Source organism: Gracilinanus agilis, chromosome 4 (assembly GCF_016433145.1).
Source record: "Gracilinanus agilis isolate LMUSP501 chromosome 4, AgileGrace, whole genome shotgun sequence".
Lineage (NCBI taxonomy): Eukaryota > Metazoa > Chordata > Mammalia > Didelphimorphia > Didelphidae > Gracilinanus > Gracilinanus agilis.
The window spans coordinates 218,928,439-218,946,881 of record NC_058133.1 but is presented as its reverse complement, the minus strand read 5'-3'; the positions used below and the strand labels follow the sequence as shown (position 1 = coordinate 218,946,881).

The 18,443-nt window shown below is 36.7% G+C and overlaps 1 protein-coding gene across 1 annotated transcript in view; it reads right to left on the bottom strand.

The window, feature by feature from the left end:
• The window catches only part of ABCA5 (ATP binding cassette subfamily A member 5), a 172,899-nt gene that overhangs the window by 89,231 nt on the left and 65,225 nt on the right, over positions 1-18,443 (bottom strand). Inside the window, exons 14-17 of the mRNA XM_044672184.1 lie at positions 17,550-17,669; positions 1,253-1,391; positions 558-648; positions 288-427 (exon numbers count right to left, since the gene is read on the bottom strand). Of these exons, the coding sequence (XP_044528119.1) occupies positions 288-427; positions 558-648; positions 1,253-1,391; positions 17,550-17,669 (490 nt within the window). The remainder of the gene's footprint in view (positions 1-287; positions 428-557; positions 649-1,252; positions 1,392-17,549; positions 17,670-18,443) is intronic.

The following is an 18,443-nucleotide window of genomic DNA, read 5'->3' as shown; positions in this document are numbered from 1 at the left end:
GTTTAGTTAATATGTACACAGATGGTCTAAAAATTGATTCTTAGCCCCATCCCACCACTTACTTAAAAGTACTACAAAGGACCAAGGGACAATTTTTATTTACTTCATGTAGTGCTATGGGTAAAGAATTCATTAGAGAAAGAAAAAACTAGAGAACATTACTTATGCTACTATTAAATATTGTAAGGGAAATTAGAGTGAAATTTTGTTTTGTTTTAGTCTTGAACCTGAACTCAGTATCATAGATAGGGCTAATCAGTCAAGAAATGGTAAAAATAAGTAAATACCTGAAAATCTGTCCATGTCTTTAAAAGGCAAGCTATAGACAAGTTGTTGGTCATTCTGCTGTAATAAGTTAGCTCCAGGTATATGCTGCTTAACCAGTGATGAAAGAGATTCTGTGACGCAATCCTTGTCTATGTACATGCTAAAGAATACACAGAAATCATAATGATGTTTATTACCCAGTACACTAGGAAAACAGTGCATTTTAAACCAAGATTGCTTTGAATTCACACAATTTGGCTGCATTGAGAGTAAAATGTTTAAAATAATACCTTAGTCGATAGCCAATTCCCCATTTGCTTTTGAGAAACAAAGAAGAACCAACACATTTCAACATTCCTTGTGATATCACAGCTTTCCTATCTGTAAAGAAATTTACAATTTAAGAAATTTCTTTCAAGACAGCTATGCTATAGTACTTGTTATTTTCACTTTCATAATTACATATTTTAAAACCCCTCAAAAATATTAGACTTTAACAGAGAGAGTGGATGAAGAGATTAGTGACATCTGAGATATAAAAAATGGCAAAAATTATTGAATTTTAATTACTGTTTCCTAATTTATTAAAAACTATTTTTGCTATTAAATCTAAACTGTAGAAAAATTGCTTGCTCATACAAAACATAATTTCTTCACCTTTTTTTGTGTGTCACAGACCCCTTTGGCAGTCTGTTGAAGCTTATGACCCCTCCTCGGAATATTTTGTTGTCTATATTCATATTGGAACACAATGATGAATTTATATTAGAAGTTTATGAAAATAAAGATATAATTTTTACCATACCAGTTCCTGAACCTATATCCTTTGATCCATACAAACTAGGCTAAAAACTCTGGCCTATAGTAAATATTCTTCACTAATTTTCTTAGTCTTTAAGCCTCCTTACCTATTCCTCATAATGCCCGTTTCCTTAGCACCCATAATCTACACCTTCTTTTTTCTTTAAAATAAATAAAATCTCACCAGCAAGAATATCAGCTTCATCCATAAAATGAGTACTAAGTACTATTACACGATTATTTTTTCTGTATTTCAAGAGATTCCAAACAATATGACGTGAGCAAGGATCCATTCCTGCAGTTGGTTCATCAAGTAGTAATACCTGCATTGAAAGAAAATATAAAAAACTCAAAAGAAAATATAAAAATCTAGAAATCTATCATCCAAAATTTCTGAATACATCCAAGAGTTCCCTTTTATAAAATAAAATTTCAAATCAAGAGTGGACCATTTTATTTATTAGGTTTTTTTTACTCAAAAATTTTCATTGCTAAACATAAAAGAAAACAGTTACAACTGTCTCTAATTTGGCTGGAGACAATCATTTGGGATGTGAGTATGAACATATTTTTATTTCTGAAATTTTCTAGAAATTAAATTCTGTACTCCTATTTGGCAAAAAATGTGTAAAATATTTGGAAATAGATAAGGTGGAAAGGAGGACAATATAAAATCTGATCAAAATAAAATTTATCATTAAATATCAATAATTAATAAAAGTAAAAATTTTTCACAGTACAACCCAAGTCATGCCGAGACAATTATTCACCAAGCTTAGCACAAAGACCCACCCCCACAATGGATTCCTACTTAAGCCTATCTGCAATTTAATTTAATATACATTTATTAAGTTATTACTATGTATAGGGGCCCTGTGCTAGGCAATGGTACATAAAAACAAAAATAGTTCCTGTGCTCAAGAAGCTTACAATCTAAAGTTATAACATGCAGAAGGATGAGTAAATTCATGATTACATGACAAGGGATCAGGCACTAATAATTAATGGAATTAGGAAATGTTTCATATAGAAGGTGACATGCAAGCTGTGATTTGAAGGAGGATGCAAAGGATTCTAAGAGGTGTAGGTGAGAAGGAACTTTATTCTGGACACAAAGGGACAGTTTGTTTGAGGATATTAAGTTTAGGAAATATCAAGTAAGTCTTAGAAAAGAGAGTGAATCAAGTGGAATACTATGAAATAAATATGGAAAGGATTAGATGGTCTCATCTAGGGCTGGTATATGAAGAAGAAGAAGAGAGAAAAGGAAGAGATCAAGAGAGGAATTTCAGAGATCTGGTGAATAGATAGGGTTTTCTTTGAATATAGAATATCATTCCTGGGATATGGAGTGAAGTTCTACTCTAGGTAGGGAATATGATTTCAGTCCAGTCCCCAAGAAACTAATGACTATCTTGTCCTTCACCCACCACAGGTTTCTCACATCTCAGAACAAGAAGAGATTCACATACCTTTTTATCTCTTGGATATCCTTCTACTTGTATGAAAATTTCTTCTCAATTTCTATTGAGAGATAATCATACTCCTACCACAAATTGTGTAGGTACCCCTCAAGCCTCTGTCCTGGGTCCTCTATTCTTTTCTCAATACAACCTCCCCTGGTGATTTCATCAGCAATCATCTCCCGTGGGTTTAATTACCATCTCTATGCAGACAAATTATTTTTAAATATCAAGACTTCATTTCTCTTTTGATTTCCAGTCATTTTGGGTTCCAAATTCAATAAATCCCAAAGTGAACTCATCTTTCCCTCTCAAATTCCCTTTTTCCAAACATGATTGTTATGTTGAAGGAAACATCATCCTTTTAACTTTCAACACCTTAGATCAGACCCTCATTACCTCTCACTTAATTTAACAGTCTCCTAGGGTGTTAGATCTCTCATTATTCCATCCATCCTAAATACTTGTTGCCAACATCATTTTCCTTAAGCAAAGATCTGACCACATGTTTTCTATCCAGTCATTGTCAAAGGCTTCCTATTGCCTCTACAATCAAATTTTAACTTCTCTGTTTAACATTTAAAGCCTTCATAACCTAGTCCCAATCTATATTTCCACCTACCCTGGAAATCATGCTCCTTCCCATATGCTGTGATCCAGGCAAAATGTCCTTCTGTTTCAAACTTATGACACTCCAGCTTCAGTTTTCATATTTCAGCATAGGACATACCCTGTGTCTATAATACACTTCCTCTAACCTTTTTCTCAGAATCCCTACCTTCCTTTAAGACACAATTCAAGCACTATCTTTGACATGACATTTTTCCTAATTCTCTACTATTGCTATTTTCCTCCTTTCCAAACTACCTTATATTTAACTTAGTATTTATTTGTATTTATTAACTTAAAGTTGTATATACTTAAACATATATTTGTTTTTCCATTCATTACAAATTTTTTCTACTCTAAGAGTTCTTACATTATTTCATTCTTTTTATTTGTACCCTAGGATTTAGCACAGTGTCTGGCACATTAGAAAGAAACTGATTAACTGATCTCCGTATATATGTTCCAAAGTATCTCAAATACTACAGATTTCTATAAGAGAACTAATAGTTCCCTCCAAATCTATTCCACTTTCAAATGTCTCTAGTTCTATTGTAGGTGCCACCATCCTTCCATTCATCCAGGTCTGCCACTTTGAAAGCATCTTTGACTCTTCTTTCTCCTTCATCACCCCCATCTAATCAGCTGCCAATATCTCACAGCCATCCTCTTCTCTCTAGTCATGAAGCCTCTACTTTAGTTTAGTCTTTCATCACTTCTAGTCTAGACTATAATAAAAATCTTATAATTGTTTTCTGTCTCCAATCTCTCCCTTTTCCAATTTATCCTCTAAGTTCCAAATTCATATTTCCAAAGTGAAAATCATGGTAAGCCTCTACCCCTAAGTCTTTCATCTCAGTCTCATTCTGTGTGTGTGTGTATGTGTGTGTCTGTGTCCATGAATGTATAAATCCAACAGATGCCTGATAGATAGATTTGGAAAAGGAACTATAGAAGGATGCCATGAACTTCAAAGAAGTTGCAGAGTGATGATTGCAAAAGGAAGTCTAAAAGTGATAGAAAGAAGCAAAAAATATAGAATGCCCATTCTTCCTCCTCCTATGTGTTGTGGGGTATAAGAAAAGATATATCCAAAAAGATATATGTAAAGAAGATGGCCTGAGATTCATTATCTTCTGAGGGAGACCCCAGACAAGTGATGGTGAACCTATGGCATGGGTGTCAAAGATAGCACACAGAATTCTCTGTTGGTACACAGCCTCCCTCCCTACCCCCACCAGAGTTTGTTACTAGAAAGGCAGAGGAACTTTGGGTAAAGCTGCTTCCTTCCTCCTCTCCACCATGCCTGATGACATTTTTCCAATCCCCCACCCCTCTGCCCAGCAGCGAATGGGAACGCACAGGGGGTGAGGTGGGCAACTCACAGGCAGCAGAGCTGGAGAGGAGCAGAGCACTCAGGCCACTCCCCTCCTCCTCTCTACACTTGCTGAGGACATCCCTAACTTCATCCACCACTCCACCCTGCAGCTCAATGCTTTCTCCCTCCACTGTGTGGTTTAAATGGGGAGTAGAGTATACCTAGCACTCAGTGGAGGAGGAGCAGCAAGGTCTCTGCAGGAGGTAGGAGGCTGGCACTGCACCGGGTCTGGTGGGGTGAGGTGGAAGTGGGGCCCAGCACTCTGTTTCTAAAAGATTCACCATCACTTCCCTAGACCTTCATTTTCATAGGTGCAAGAAGATGGAAGGAATATGAGAAATCTAAGATTAAGGAAAGTATGTTTAACATAATTAGGGACAGTTATAAGGAAATAAGAATTCTGGGAAATACAATAGAAGAGAAGCTCCATCAGAGAAGGATACATTCTCCAGGGGTAAGGCTAATATGGATGAAGAGTACAGACTGGTAGCAGGACAAGAGAATTGTGCATTCTACGTTATAGGAATTAGGAGAGGTAAGTGTGGTAAGCACCTACAAACTGTGCATTACACTGATTAAGGAAGTATTATTAAGAGTTTTTTAACTATTGGACAAGAGAACACTCTTTACCAAGGCTCCTAACCTCAATGGTTCTGTGGTGACTAAGAATGACATTTTGTTTTCTCTCAAGTATCAGGGAAGAAAGTATATTGATTCTCATGTTTGGCTAATGAGATCATCAAGGGTCCAAATAAAGTAATATTCACTGGTATTTGTTTTGCCTCTTTGTTAGAACAACAGCTTCCAAATGCAGCTCCCTTCATCCTGACACATTTTCTCCCCACAAACAACCCCCATATGACTTCTTTCAGGCCCCACTCCCCTGGTGAATCTTCTCTCCTCAGGAGACTGGCTCCAACTTCTCTAATGCTACTTTCTGACCTAGAGCCATAAAAAGCCCAAGCCCTCTGGGCTCTCAGATTTGGTGGGTACACTTGGGAGTCACTAATATCCTGATGTCTAGACACATTTTCAACCGAGATAACAGGGAACACATTCACAGAAACCAGAAGTACATCTAGATCACTGTTACATGTACTTGCTATGTTCAGGCAAAGTAAACTTTCTTCTTTGTTAAATGTTCAGTAACTCACAAGTGTCTCATTTCATCCGAACAGTGAAACTAAACTAAGAGATCTCTGGCTTTAAAATCATACCTAAATTTGATATAGCAGCTGTTGGGAGAAGATGGTTTTGTACATGGCTTGCATCATGATTGAGTTAGGGGGGAAATATAGAGGAAGAGGGTGGTATGAGCACTTGAAGAGACACTTGCTGGCTCCCTGTTGCCACAGTTCTCCTAATAATGTATGAGGGGCCATCCCTGTGGGGCCAAAGCAAGTTCTCATTCAGGAAAACAAATGAGCTTTGTGAGTACTGAAGAAAGTTGTCCAGGTGGACAAAGAAAGTGTCTATGGTTGAATGCCAGTGTAGCCAGACTGAAAGCAAATCAAGAATCATATTCCATCATATTTCAAAGCTCTTGGCTCTAAGGAACCATGCAATGAAAGCCCCGGGGCAACTGGCAAATCTGATGATGAAACAAATGAAGAAATCTTTCCTGACAGAGTTAGTGAGGGGTCTTAACCAGGAACCCACTCCTTTGGTCACTGACAAAGAAGTTCAGGTTCTTGCTGAGACAGGAGACATGAGACTGGAAAAGAACAGATAAAAGGTAAAGAGTGCAGAATTTCCACAGGTCGTTAGAAGGTCCCTGGCTTATTCTATCACTGCTCTCTGGACAATAGTGATCCTGTCCTAAGGAAATAAGCTGTGGTCAGGCTGTCTACCAAGGAAGTAGCAGTTACCCAAAAAAAATCAATCAGAGGAATCCCTGGAACAGTTCTAAGATGGTAGAAGACAGTGTATAATTAGAAGAATCCTCTTTGGGAAGTGTATGCTTGGTTCCCTATTGAGCCTTATGTATTAATACCCTATTCCTATACTATGATTTGGCACTGAGAAGCCTGGCATTTGAGGATTCTGACCAACTTGAAAATGAGGCAAAGAAAGTGAAAGATGACCTACAAAGAAAATGAGACCAGAAGGAAAAAGATGACCAAAAAGCCAGGGATGAAATTCAGTCTTTAAAAATCAGAATCCAACAACTAGAAGCAAATGACTTCACAAGGCAGCAATAATAGATAAAAGAAAATTAAAAAGAATCAAAAAATTGAGAAAAATATGACACTCATTGACACAATCATAGATCTTGAAAATAGATCCAGGAGAGACAATTTGAGAATTATTGGACTATGGGAAGATCATGACAAAAGGAAAATCCTGGATAGCATCCTACAGGAAATTATCCAAAAAAACTGCCCTGACATTCTCGAACAAGAGGGAAAAGTGGAGATTGAAAGAATCCACAGATCACCTCCTGCATTTAATCGCCAACGGACAATGTCCAGGAACATTACAGCTAAATTCAAGAACTACCAGACCAAGGAAAAAATATTACAAGCTACTAAGAAGAATTCATTCAGATACCATGGAACCACAGAATAACACAGGATCTGGCTGCATCTACATTGAAGAACTGGTAGGCATGGAATATGATATTCCAGAAAGCAAGGGAGCTAGACCTACAAACAAGAATTGTCATATTCAAGCTCTGGGAGTTGAGAATCACACTTTGATTGACAGGTGAAGATAGTTGGACATTGGAATGTTCCTGGAGGCCATGAGGACAGAAGGAAAGGCAGCTGGCCAGAAAGGATATAAAAACCCTGGCAGCCCCCTGACAGGGACCCCTTATACCCCTGGTCTTTTGGGACCTTGGCTTTTGCTTTGGCTGAGCTTTGCCTAAACTCTTGCCTTGGACATTTGATCTTGAACATTGATTGACCTGTGGATCCTCTGATTCTCTCTGAATTCCTAGATATTTAGGCACCTAAACCATCTCTAGATATTCAGGTATCCTGGGGCCCGTGGAGGAGGGGGGGTGGAGATCCGGGAAGTGGGAAGGAGAAGAAGAAGAGGATGGTAAAGGGTGGCATTTCCTGAAGGCTGTAGAACTACCAAAAGCAGTAAGAAGATGAGAGAAATCATCAACATTTGTGTCATCCTAACGGTTTGCTTACTCTGGTTTGGCTGTAGCCAGGCTGAGCCAGAGGAAGTGAAGAACAAGCTGAACATTACTGAACAGCCTACAGTCCGGAGGGATTACTGTCATAGATTTAGTGATAGGGTCACCTATTCCCCAACCCTTTCCTGATCATTCCTTTCCCTTGTTAAACAACATAAAGTTATTAAGTACCTTCCTGGAGTAGTTATTCTATCACCACTCTGGGGAGGGAGCAACACAGTCAGATGAACATTATCCAAGGTCAATAGAGCCCAATACCAATAATTAATCAAACCCAGGTGGGATCTGAAAGGGTTACCTATCCATTGACCTTTAGGGATCCTGCCTGGGCACTGTTATAAAGAAGGGCAGTTATTATAACCTCAGCTGGGTGGCAGGACTTGGGTGTCCCTGCACCAGCCATTAGGGAACCAAACTAAAGCTCCCTCAGATTAATATCTCAGATTACTACTACTAATAACCAGCCTAATAGTAGTAGTATACAGATTACCCCCCCCCCCATTCTTTTATAACAGAATCAACTACCCAGCAAAACTGACTATATTCTTGCAGGGGAAAGTATGGTCATTTAATAAAATAGATGACTTCCAAGCATATATAAAGAAAAGACCAGACTTAAAACAGAAAATTTGATGTCCAAACACAGAACTCAAGAGAATCACCAAAAGGTAATTAAGAGAGGGGGTGAAAAATCAAAGCTTTTTTTAAAGGGACCCAATAAGTTCAAATGATTTGTATTTCTATAAGAAAAGATGATATTGATAACTCTTAAGAATTGTTATTAACTTCTTAACCCTTAACTTCTGTGTATTGGCTCCTAGGTGGAAGAGTGGTGAGGGTGGGCAATGGGGGTCAAATGAATTGCCCAAGGTCACACAGCTGGGAAGTGTGTGAGGTTGGAATTGAACCTAGGATCTCCCATCTCTAGGGCTGACTCTCAATCCACTGAGCTACCTAGCTGCCCCAAAGAATTGTTATTATAAAGACAGCTAGAGGAACTACACTAAGAGTGAACAGTGACAAACTGTTTAGGATGGAATGTCAAGATGTATACATGTATGTATAAATATATATAACACTAGAGGTAAAAAGGAGACAATATTAAGAGAAATAGGAAAAGAGACAAAATGGAATAAACTTGTATTTCATAAAGTAGTGCATGATGGGAGTGGGGAGGAAGACCAATACACTAGAACGGTAAAGAGGTCAGAGATAAATACTTCAGTCGTACATGCATTAAAATTGGCTCAAAGAGGGAAGGACAATCAGACCTATTGGGGCAGAGAATTGATTTGTGCCCTATAGAAAAGGAGAAGGATAACAGACTGGTGGGGAGGGAAGCAATACTAGGGAGGGAGAGTGTGGGAGGTAACTCAAAAAGACCCTAAAGGAAAATAAAAAGAAAATAAAAAGGGAGGGGGGAGAAAGGGAAGAAAATAAGAATTAGGGGGAACTGATAAAAAACAAACCACTGGTATAGAAGGAAATAGTGAAAGAAGAAATGGCAGGACAAGGAGAGAGAATCAAAATCTCTGGGAATACACAGCTGGTAATAATAACTCTGAATGTGAATGGGATGAACAAGCCCATAAAAAGGAAGCAAATAGCAGAGTGGATTAGAAACCAAAATAGCACCATATGTTGTCTATAAAATACACACATGAGACAGGCAAACATACATAGAGTAAAAATAAAAGGCTAGAGGAGCTTAGAACTTCCTGGTTAAGATGGTGACAGAAGCAGCTGCTTAACCTCTCCTAACTGAAACATTCAGGACTCCTCAAGAAGACATAAAAACAAATCAAGAAGAACAAAGGGACCCCCCCCACAACAGGGCACAGCATTGGAGGTATGTGGAATTGGGGCATTTCCAAGCTACAAAGGGGTGAAATAGCTCTCACTAAAACGTGAGCTGAGCAACCTCCTCCCCCACTCCATACCACCTACAGTGCCAAAGCCAGCGCACAAGAGTTAGAGCAAGTTTGGGGCACACATTAAGTCCTTGGCAGCTACCTGGGGTCACCAGGGCCTGTTCCTGAGAGCAGCAAGACTTAAGACCCCAAGAGGCTAAAGAACACATGTGGACTTTGAACTCAGACCCTGAGCTGAGGCATGAGTACGGGCATGGACTCAAGCCCAGACACGAATCCTGAGCGCAGGCAAGGACTTGGATCTTGAGCAAAGGCTCGAACTTTGAGTGGGGACCCAGTGCAAAAGGGGTTCACAACTGTGGAAGCAACACCCTGAGACTGTTAAAGGAGCCTCGGGCAGAGGAACAAGTAAGGGGACCACCAGGAGCCTTGACCCTGAGAACAACTGAGAACTCAGGAGCCTAAAGAGCTCAGACAGACCCAGAGTGTGAGGATAAACCTGAGAAGGTGCAGGGCTAACAATGGCAAGCCAGGGACAAGAAACCCCAAAAGAGAAAGATCATCAAGAAAAAAATCTGTAATACTCGACAACTTTTACACAGATAAAATCCAGACAAAAGAGCAAACAGCAGAAGAGAACAAATAAATAATCACATCCAAACCTTCCCAAAATAATGAAAACTGGCCACAAGCTACTGAAGAGTTCAAATCTGAGATGATGAGAAAGATGGAATAGATTTGGGGAGAGAAGTGGGAAACAGCTCAAAAGGAAATTAACAGGTTAGAAGACAGAAACTCCCAATTGGAGAAAGATGCCCCCAAATCAAAAGAAATGGTAAGCAAATTAGAAACCAAAATCTGGCAAGAAAATGAGTTTAAAGGGCAGAATTTTGCAATTGGAAAGTGAGGCTCAGAAATCAAATGAACTGTTGATCAAATTGAAGACCAGAAATGACCAAATTGAAAAGGAAAACCAAAAGATTATAGCCTAAAACCAGTCCCTAAAGGCTAGAATTGAGCAATTAGAAGCTTATGATGTTTCAAGACAGCAAGAACAAATAAAACAAAGTCAAAAGACTGATAAAATAGAAGGAAACATGAAATATCTCAATGAGAACGTGACAGACCAAGAAAATCGGTCTAGAAGAGACAATCTGAGAATCATTGGTCTTCCAGAAAAAGCAGAAATTAATAGAAATTTGGACTCCATACTAAAAGAAATTATTCAGCAAAATTGCCCTGAAGTTCTACAACAAGAGGGCAATATAGACATTGAAAGTATCCATAGATCACCCTCTATACTACACCCAGAAAAGACAACCCCCAGGAATATAACAGCCAAATTCAAGAGCTTCCAAGTAAAAGAAAAAATTTTACAAGAAGCCATAAAGAGACAATTCAGATATCAAGGAGCACTAATCAGGATCACATAGGATCTGGCAGCCTCCACGCAAAAAGACTGCAAGGCTTCGAATATGATATTCAGAAAGGCAAGAAAACTGGGTCTACAACCAAGGATCACCGACCCATCAAAACTAACTATATACTTCCAAGGGAAATTGTGGGCATTCAACAAGATAGAAGATTTCCAAGTATTTGCACAGAAAAGACCAGGACTAAATGGAAAGTTCGATATCCAACCACAAAATTCAAGAGAAACATGAAAAGGTAATTAAGAAACAGAGGGGAAAGAAAGAAAACTTGTATTTTTAAAATTTGCCTCTTTATGGGCTTCAATACTGTCTAATTATTGGTATTCCTCTGTGGAGAAATGTTATGTATAACTCTAGGTAAGGAACTCAATTCACTACTATAGTATTCACTATTACAGTAATTAGAAGAATTATTCAGAGGGAGAGGTTGGAATACTAAATGGTCTAAGATGATATGGGGGTGGGAAAGAGGGAGGTGAATAGCAGAGGACACCAAGAGAAACTTGAATGAATAAGAAAAATAGGATATTCTATTACACACAAAGAGGGTATTGGAAGGGGAAAGGATGAATACTATTATAAGAAGGAGAGGAAGAAAGCATCAAGAGGTAATAGTTAAACCTTACTCTCAGTGTAATTAACCCTGAGAGGGATGAGTAGCTTTATCCATTGGGATATAAAACTCTATCCAACCCTACTGAGAAAGTCAGAGGGGAAAAACCAGGGAGAGTAGGGGATGGGGGAGGTCATAAAAGGGAGGGGGGAAGAAGGGAGAGGGAATTCATTAGGCCTTAAAAATAAGTAGAGAGGAATTATACGGGAGGGGGTAGAAAGGATAGTAAATCAAGAGAGGGGACAAGAGTTACTGGCATAAAGCAAACCACTGGTTTAAAAGGAAATAGCATAAGAAGAAGGAGTAGAACTAGGAGAGGATACCAAAATGTTGGCGAATACACAACTGATAATTGTAACTCTGAATGTGAATGGAATGAACTCACACATAAAAAGGAAGCAAATAGCAGAGTGGATTAGAAACCAAAATCCTACCATATGTTGTCTACGAGAAATACATATGAGGTGGGTGGACATACACAGGTTAAGGTCAAGGGCTTGAGCAAAATCCTTTGGGACTCAAATGAGAAAAACAAGGCAGGAGTGGCAATTCTGATTTCTGACAAAGCCAAAGTAAAAATAGATATGATTGAAAAAGACAGGGAAGGTAATTACATCCTGATTAATGGCAGTATAGACAATGAGGAAATAACATTGCTCAATATGTATGCACCAAATGGCATAGCAACCAGATTTGTAAAGCAGAAACTGATAGATCTCAAGAACGAAATGGATAGTAAAACCATACTAGTGGGAGATCTAAATATCCCTCTTTCAGATCTAGATAAATCAAACCAAAAAATAAATAAGAAAGAGGTAAGACAGATGACTGAAATCCAAGAAAATTAGATTTAATAGATATGTGGAGAAAAATAAATAGGAACAAAAAGGAATACACCTTCTTTTCAGCTGCACATGGTACATTCACAAAGATTGACTATGTAATAGGGCATAGAAACATCACAAATGCAAAAGAGCAGAAATAATAAATGTAACCTTCTCAGACCATAATGTAATGAAAATAATAATTAGTAAGGGCACCTTGACAGGCAAATCAAAAACTAATTGGAAATTAAATAATATGATTCTCCAAAACCAGCTAGTCAAAGGAGAAATCATAGAAACAATCAACAATTTCATTGAAGAGAATGACAATGATGAGACATCCTACCAAACTCTGTGGGATGCAGCCAAGGCAGTACTCAGGGGGAAATTTACATCCTTGAGTGCATATATTAAAAAATTAAGTAGGGGAGAGATTAATGAATTGGGCATGCAACTCAAAAAATTAGGAAGCAAGCAAATTAAAAATCCCCAGATGAAAACTAAATTAGAAATACTAAAAATCAAGGGAGAAATTAACAAAATCAAAGTAAAAGAACTATTGAATTAACAAATAAGACTAGAAGCTGGTATTTTGAAAAAACAGATAAAATATACAAAGTACTGATCAATCTAATAAAAAAAAAGGAAAGAAGAAAACTAAATTGACAGTATCAAAGATGAAAAGGGAGACCACACCTCTAATGAAGGGGAAACTAAGGTAATCATTAAAAACTATTTTGCCCAATTATATGGCAATAAATATAGTAATCTAGGAGATATGGATGAATATTTACAGAAATACAAATTGCCTAGATTAACAGCAGAAGAAATAGAATACCTAAATAATCCCATGTCAGAAAAAGAAATTGAACAAGCCATCAAAGAACTCCCTGAGAAAAAATCGCCAGGGCCTGATGGATTCACAAGTGAATTCTATCAGACATTCAAAGAGCAACTAATCCCAATACTATACAAATTATTTGATATAATTAGCAAAGAAGGAGTCCTACTAAATTCCTTTCATGACACAAATATGGTACTGATTCCAAAGCCAGGTAGATCAAAAACAGAGAAGGAAAACTACAGACCAATCTCCCTAATGAACATAGATAAAAAAATTTTAAATAGAATATTAGCAAAGAGACTCCAGCAAGTGATCAAGAAGATCATCCACCATGATCAGGTGGGATTTATACCAGGAATGCAAGGATGGTTCAACATTAGGAAAACCATCCACATATTTGACCATATCAACAAGCTAACAAAAAAAATCACATGATTATCTCAATAGATGCTGAAAAAGCCTTTGACAAAATACAGCACCCATTCCTACTGAAAGCCCTGGAAAGTATAGAAATAGAAGGACCTTTCCTAAAAATAATGAACAGTATATACGTAAAACCATCAACAAGCGTCATATGCAATGGGGATAAAGTAGGAGCCTTTCCAATAAGATCAGGAGTAAAACAAGGATGCCCATTATCTCCTCTATTATTTAACACTGTACTAGAAACATTAGCAGTAGCAATTAGAGACGAAAAAGAAATTGAAGGTATCAAAATAGGTAATGAGGAGACTAAGCTATCACTCTTTGCAAATGATATGATGGTCTACTTAAAAAATCCTAGAGAATCAACTAAGAAGCTTGTAGAAATAATCAACAACTTTTGCAAAGTTGCAGAATACAAAATAAATGCACATAAATCATCAGCTTTTCTATATATTTCCAACACATCACAGCAGCAAGAGGTAGAAAGAGGAACATCATTTAAAATCACCCTAGACAATATAAAATACTTAGGAATCTATCTACCAAAACAAACACAGCAATTATAAGAAAACAACTACAAAACACTTTCCAAACAATTAAAACTAGATTAAACAATTGGAAAAACATTGATTGCTCATGGGTAGGACGAGCTAACATAATAAAAATGACCATCCTACCCAAATTAATTTACCTATTTAGCGCCATACCTATCAAACTACCAAAAAACTTTTTTACTCAATTAGGAAAACTATAACAAAGTTCATCTGGAATAATAAAAGATCAAGAATATCAAGGAAATAATGAAAAAAAATGTGAAGGAAGGGGGCCTAGCAGTACCAGATATTAAACTATACTATAAAGCAGCGGTCATCAAAACGGTATGTTAGTGGCTAAGAGACAGAAGGGAGAATCAGTGGAATAGTTTTGGGTTAAGTGACATCAGCAAGACGGTGTATGATAAACCCAAAGAGCCCAACTTTGGGGACATGAATCCACTATTTGACAAAAACTGCTGGGAAATTTGGAAAACAATATGGGAGAAATTAGTTTTAGATCAACATCTCACACCCTACACCATAGAGTGATTTACTTGTCAGATCTCTGGGAAAGGAAAGATTTTAAAACCAAGCAAGAGTTAGAGAAAATTACAAAATGTAAAATAAATGATTTTGATTATATCAAACTAAAAAACTTTTGTACAAACAAAAACAATGCAACTAAAATCAGAAGGGAAACAAAAATTTGGGAAAAAATCATTATAACAAAATACTCTGACAGGGGTCTAATTACTCAAATATATAAGGAGTTAAACCAATTGTATAAAAAAAATCAAGCCATTCCCCAATTGATAAGTGGGCAAGAGACATGAATAGGCAATTTTCAGATAAAGAAATCAAAAGTATCAATAAGCACATGAGAAAGTGTTCTAAATCTCTAATAATTAGAGAAATGAAAATCAAAACAACTCTGAGGTATCATCTCACACCTAGCAGATTGGCTAAAATGAAAGAAGGGGAGAGTAATGAATGTTGGAGGGGATGTGGCAAAACTGGGACATTAATACATTGCTGGTGGAATTATGATCTGATCCAACCATTCTGGCTGGCAATTTGGAACTATGCTCAAAGGGTTATAAAAGAATGCCTGCCCTTTGATCCAGCCATACCATTGTTGGGTTTGTACCCCAAAGAGATCCTAGATAAACAGACTTGTACAAAAATATTTATAGCTGTGCTTTTTGTGGTGGCAAAAAACTGGAGAATGAGGGTATGCCCTTCATTTGGGGAATGGCTGAACAAATTGTGGTATATGCTGGTGATGGAATACTACTGTGCTCAAAGGAATAATAAACAGAAGGAATTCTATGTGAACTGGAAAGACCTCCAGGAATTGATGCAGAGCGAAAGGAGTAGAGCCAGAAGAACACTGTACATAGAGACTGATATAATATGGTAAAATAGAATGTAATGGACTTCTTTACTAGCAGCAATGCAATGACCCAGGACAATTCTGAGGGATTTATGGAAAAGAAAGCTACCCACATTCAGAGGAAGAACTACAGGAGTGCAAATAGAAGAAAAACAACTGCTTGAACACATGGGTTGAGGTGGACATGATTGGGGATGTAGACTTGAAACTACCACACCAATGCAACTATCAACAATTTAGAAATAGGTCTTGATCAATGACACATATTAAAACCAGTGGAAATACACATCAGCCATGGGGGAGGGGAAGTCAGGGGTGAAGGGGAAAGTAAGAGCATGAATTATGTAACCATGTTAACTTTTAAAAAAAAATAAATATTAATAAATGTTAAAAAATAAATAAAAGGCTTGAGCAAAATCTATTGGGCTTCAACTAAGAAAAAGAAGGCAGGAGTCACAGTCATGATATCGGACAAAGCCAAAGTAAAAATAGATCTAGTCAAAAGAGATAGGGAAGGTAATTACATCCTGATAAAAGGCAATAGAGACCATGAGGAAATATCAGTACTCAACATGTATGCACCAAAAGGCATAGCATCCAAATTTCTAAAGGAGAAATTGGGGGAGATTAAGGAGAAAATAGATAATAAAACTATACTACTGGGAGACCTGAACCTACCTCTATCAGATCTAAATAAATCAAACCAAAAAATAAATAAGAGGTAAGAGAAGTGAATGAAATCTTAGAAAAATTGGAGTTAATAGGTATGTGGAGAAAAACATATATTTCAAAGGAAAAAATATAAAGCCTCATCAATACTTTATGATTCATAAAGAGCTTCAATTCCCAACTAAAATCCTATCTTCTACAGGAAGTTTTCTCTAAACCCAATTAATTCCAGTGCTTTCCTACTTTTAAGTATTTCCTTTTCCGGAATATAGCTTGCTTGACACTTATTTGTTTGCATGTTGTCTCCATCATGAGATTGTAAGCTCCTTGAAGACAAAATACTGTACCAAATGTGCCAAATACTGTGGCAAGTTTTAGTGATACAAAAAAAGACAACAAAGAAACCCCACTCTCAAGGAGCTAACAGTTCAATGAAAAAGAAAATAAATAGATGCAAACAAGCTACATAAAAAACACACTGGAAATAATCCACAGAAGGTATTAAGAGGGATCAGGAAATATTTCTTGTAGAATGTAGGATTTTAACTAGAACTTGAATTAAGGCAGGATATAAATGAAAATGCCTAAAGCTGAGAGATGGAGTATTTGGTTAAGGAACAGCCAGGAGTCTGGTACCACTATACTGGAAGTACATGGAGAAGAGAGGTGATGCAGGGTGTAAGAAGATAGGAAAAGCACTAAAGTACTTTCAGAGATCTGTGACCTCACTGATGTAAAGTAAAAGTAATTATTTCTAAGAAACCATTGTGAAAATTGACCATTAGTACAATCCAAAATAAGTCTCATTATAACGTTTCAGCTGCATGTATTCCGAATTATTGATTAGCAAATGTTGATTGGTTTTAGCTTAAAAGGGCAAATAAAACAGCAAAAGAATTACAGTAAAGGGCAAAAAAAATGCTGATTGTTCTCAGTTAAGTGTTAGAGAAACCACAATGAGTGATCAAACCTCTCTTGGATTTGAATAAATTATAAGGTACAAGATTAATGTGAACTCCTTATGCTAATGTTTGCTTAAGGTTCCATCATTCTAGTTATATACTATGAATGTATTTATAAAAATAATTTCTCCGTGGATTGTCATATCAAGCAATAAGTACAGACAAAACAACTTGATAAAACTGGTTTCGCTTTCTGAATAAAACACAAAATATAACAAAGTGCCTCTAAATCACTTCTCTATTTTCCAATTTACAGAATATGTTGTAGTTTTCCTATGGATACTATTAAGATACTTTAAAAGTTACAATATTTACCTTGGGTTCTCCGAGAACAGCAATACCTAGTGACAACTTTCGTTTCTGACCTCCACTTAACTTTTTTGCTTGGTTATCTTTAATGGCTTGCATATCCAAATCTAGAAGAACTTTCTGCACCTTAATAAGAAAAAGGGGGAAATTATTTAATATAACATATTATCATGTCATAAAAATGATAAAATGGAACAGTTTCAGAGGAAATGGGGAAGATCGTTCTGAATTATACAGAGTAAACCGAACTGAATGACCAAAGCAATTTATACAATGACAACAAACAAGAGAAAAATAACACTGATAAGTTAAATAATAAACCACCTATTTGGAGAACCAAAGATGAAATATGCCTTTTAACTCCTGTTAGTGAGGTAAACTTAAGATGCAGAGACACATACATTTTGGGACAAGGCCAATACTAGACTTTATTTTCCTGGGCTATGTATTTTTATGATAAACAGGTTTTTTTTTGTTTCTATTGTTTAGTGATCAGAGAGGGTAGACAATGAGAAGGATAGATTATTAATACAAGTAAAATAAGTTTATTTTTTTACCAAACATATATAGCAGTGAAACTAACTTACTTAATTATAAATGTTGTATTTTAAATGCTTGCATTTAAAATCTGAGGGTTATTTCTGACATACATTTGCCCCCCAAAATCCAAAAAATATAAGCTACCTATACCTAGCATAATGTCTTCTACATTATAAATAGTATTTTTAATGTAATTAGAACAAAAATTTACCCAAGTTTATACTACACTATCTTTTTAATTTTTTTTAACTAACAAGCTTTTTAATTGGCATGAGATAGATTTATCTTCAGGGCTTCAGGTTTATAACGACAATTATTATTAAAATAAATCTATGGCAAGTAGAAGTACAATTTTCTATT